Source organism: Taudactylus pleione, unplaced genomic scaffold (assembly GCF_031769625.1).
Source record: "Taudactylus pleione unplaced genomic scaffold, aTauple2 ptg002403l, whole genome shotgun sequence".
Classification (NCBI taxonomy): Eukaryota; Metazoa; Chordata; class Amphibia; order Anura; family Myobatrachidae; genus Taudactylus; species Taudactylus pleione.
The window spans coordinates 159,979-163,362 of NW_028286789.1; the positions used below are offsets into that span (position 1 = coordinate 159,979).

The 3,384-nt window shown below is 45.6% G+C and overlaps 1 protein-coding gene across 1 annotated transcript; it reads right to left on the reverse strand.

The window, feature by feature from the left end:
• Nucleotides 1-871: 871 nt before the first annotated feature.
• On the reverse strand, nucleotides 872-1,819 carry LOC148431350 (olfactory receptor 52P1-like). Its single transcript, XM_088466077.1, has one exon. The coding sequence runs from the start codon at nucleotides 1,817-1,819 to the stop codon at nucleotides 872-874; it is 948 nt and encodes a 315-aa protein (XP_088322203.1).
• Nucleotides 1,820-3,384: the final 1,565 nt, after the last annotated feature.

A 3,384-nucleotide genomic window follows, 5' to 3' on the forward strand; every position in this document is an offset into this window, starting at 1 on the left:
ATTGCGGTTGGAAATCGTGCGCTCGTAAAACAGCGAGGGGCTGCTAATTTGAGTGACAGAATGTACCGTTTGTGGGTGGTAACAGGGGAAGGTGCTTGAAAACGGGGAGTGGAGATCCGAACGCAAGCGTGCCAAACGGTCAAAACGGGCGTTTAATGGGAGTGCATAATTAGTAAAGCAGCGTCATCCATCACGTCACTTGGTTGTCTTTTAGCCTGAACTGCTCGCAGTGATTGCGGGAAGTAAAACCTACCACAAGAATAGCGAGCAGTTCAGACGCCTTTCGATGTACTCGAATAAATCTAATAAATAGTAGAGATGACGTATGATGCGAGCGGCCAGGGGGCGTCTTTACAAAATAGCGAGCGCTCAATTTAAATAGCCAGACCCTTTTTCTGAATGACCGTTCGCAAATAGCATCCGGCTCTGAATCAGGCCCTGAGCTCATTGTTCATCAGGATGGGAAAATCCGTTTGGGAAAACAGTTTTAATCCATGTTATCCACATGCAGCACAGGAGCCAGCCATATAATAATGCTTCATCACTTCTACGTGGCTCTACTGGACAGGATTCTCCATCCGCACCTGCTGGGAATTTGGGATACGGAGTGAAATAATAATCCATATTTTCTGCTTATATAGGAGAGAAGTGTAACTCCAGCTGTTCCCAATCTGATTTTTATGCCAGCAGATACGTGTGACCCGTCGCATTGTCCCAACAAAAGGCCAATATATGGCAAAGCAAATGTTATAATGTCCATGTATAGATTACTGGTGGTAGTATAAGGTGTAGTCTGCAGTGCCTGCATATCTGAGCCTACGGCTAACCTAGAACATGTATGTAAATGTTCATGATCCTATCAGGTTAATCTTCATAAACCCTTGAAATGTTTTTCCTTGGTTAACCCCAAAATCCTATCCCGTATCTCCTTGGTCCTTGCCCCATAGATCATGGGATTGCACATGGGTGGAATGAGGATATACAGGTTAGCGAGAAGGATGTGGGTGTGCAGAGGGATGTTATGTCCAAACCTATGTGTGAAGAAGGAGAAGAGAGCCGGGATGTAGGAGATCAGGATGACACAGATGTGGGGGCCACAGGTACCTAGCGCCTTGTGACGAGCGGCCCTGGAGGAAAGTCTTAAGACCGCCCTAACGATGGCACAATATGACACAGTTATACATATAATATCTACAGCTATCACCAGCAGAGCCACAGTTATACCGTACATCTGATTTATGGTGGTGTCCGTGCAAGCGATCTTCACCACAGCCATATGCTCACAGTAGGTGTGAGAGATGACGTTGGTCCTGCAGTAGGACAACCTCCTTATCAGGAACGGAGCTGGAGCCATGAAGAATGAGCCTCTAATTATCGCTAGAACCCCAATCCTGGCAATAGTGAGGTTAGTTAGGATCGAGGTGTATCTGAGAGGGTGGCAAATGGCGACATAGCGGTCAAACGCCATAGCCAAGAGAACTGTAGACTCCATCATGGAGAGGGCATGGATGAAGAAGAGCTGGGCCAGGCAGGTGTTGTATTCAATCTCCCTGGAGCTGAACCAGAAGATGGAGAGCATTTTGGGGGTGGTGGTTGTAGCTAAGAGTACATCAGCAATAGATAGCGTAGACAATAAGAGGTATACTGGCTTGTACAATGTTTCTTCTGACAAGATAATAAATAATAACGTGAAGTTCCCAATGATAATTAATATATACATGACGCACATTGGTATGGCAATCCAGATCTGTACGTCCTCAAGCCCTGGAATTCCAGTCAATATGAACATTTCCGGCCTCCTGGTTTGGTTTAAAGACATTGAGCCAATCAGCACGTACAGAGAGAAAAGTCGTAAGACAAGTGAAGGTTTGGCCAACAATAGATAAATGGGTAGAACATTCCAAAAAGTCACTCAGATGACGCCATCATAACCCGCTACTCTTAGGTCCAGTCTGTATTTCCAGATAGAAACCAGAAACCGGGCCACCTGTGACGCTTTCACCACAGACATACGGGACATAAATAAAGTGCCACGAAATTTCATCAGAGGAAATAGTGAAAGGAGCAAACTTCCGGGTGCATCAGATCGGGGTCAGACGCTGAGGGTTTCTCCCCAGTTTACAATCACAGACGTTCTCTGCTAAAAAAAAGAAAGTTGCATTCAGTGAAATGTTATTGCTGACAAGTGTATTTGCATTTCATATATATACTTACTTTATTGGATATTTTCATAGCAAAGATGTGAGATGGAGGATTCAGCACACATAATTTATATACATTTAAAAAAGTTAGAAAAAACTTGTGCACATGATATGGGTGTGTGTGTTTATGGGCTCTATTTATTAGCATTATTTTTACTAAAATAAAGTGAAAAAGGGTGTTTTGTGTTGTCACACCCTTTTCACATTATTTTAGTTTCACCTGTAGTTATTACAGGGCAATTGGAGTATAATTAGTAAAATTCTACTCCAACCCCTAAGTATCACTTATTTTTAGTAAAGCAGATCGCATTTCCCATAACTGTAATGGGAAATGTGATCCAACCACAGTTACTAAAAATAAATTGTAAAAAAATACCGGGGGAAGCCCTGTGATAATAACGCCACCTGGAGGTGGCGTTATCCAGGGTCTCCCCCGGTTACCGGGCTCCCACTCTGCTCTAACGGGGAGAGCAGAGGCGGGAGCCGGTACCAGTAATCAGCTATGTGGTCTAAACAGACCGCAAGCTGATTACTGTAAAAAAAAGAAAAAGAAAATTTTTTTTTACTTACCTGAATCCAGAGACCGGTGATCGGGCCTCCGGTGATGGCTCCTCTCCGGTCAGCTGGTCTCCCACAGTGCACTGCTGCCCGGTCATCAGGTGATCGGGCCAAAGTGCAGTATGGGAGATCACCTGATCGGGAAGCCCGGAGAAGATCACCGGAGGCTAGGAGGATGCAGGTAAGTGTAATGAAGGGAGGGGGGGTCGCGGGGGTCCGCGATCGTGGGGGGTGGGGCTTAGCGTCGGTGGGGGGTAGTAGCGGTGGTCGGTCGGCGCATGCGCGGGCTCTTAGTCGCGGTATTTTTTCAGAAAATACCGCGACTAGAGTGCAGATGGGATCCGCAGGGACAGAGCTTTATCGCAAGCTCTGTCCCTGCAAGGGATTTATAGTAAATCCCTGTGATATTGCCTGAATTCACAATGCGAATTCACTCGGTAATATCACACTACAATCTGCATTCAATATGTGGATTGTAGTAAATAGAGCCCTATGTGTGTGTGTGTGTGTGTGATTATGTGTGTGTGCTTATGTGGGTGTGTGTGTGTGCTTATGTGGGTGTGTGCTTATGTGGGTGTTTATGTGGGTGTGCGTGTGTGTGTGCTTATGCGGGTGTGCTTACGTG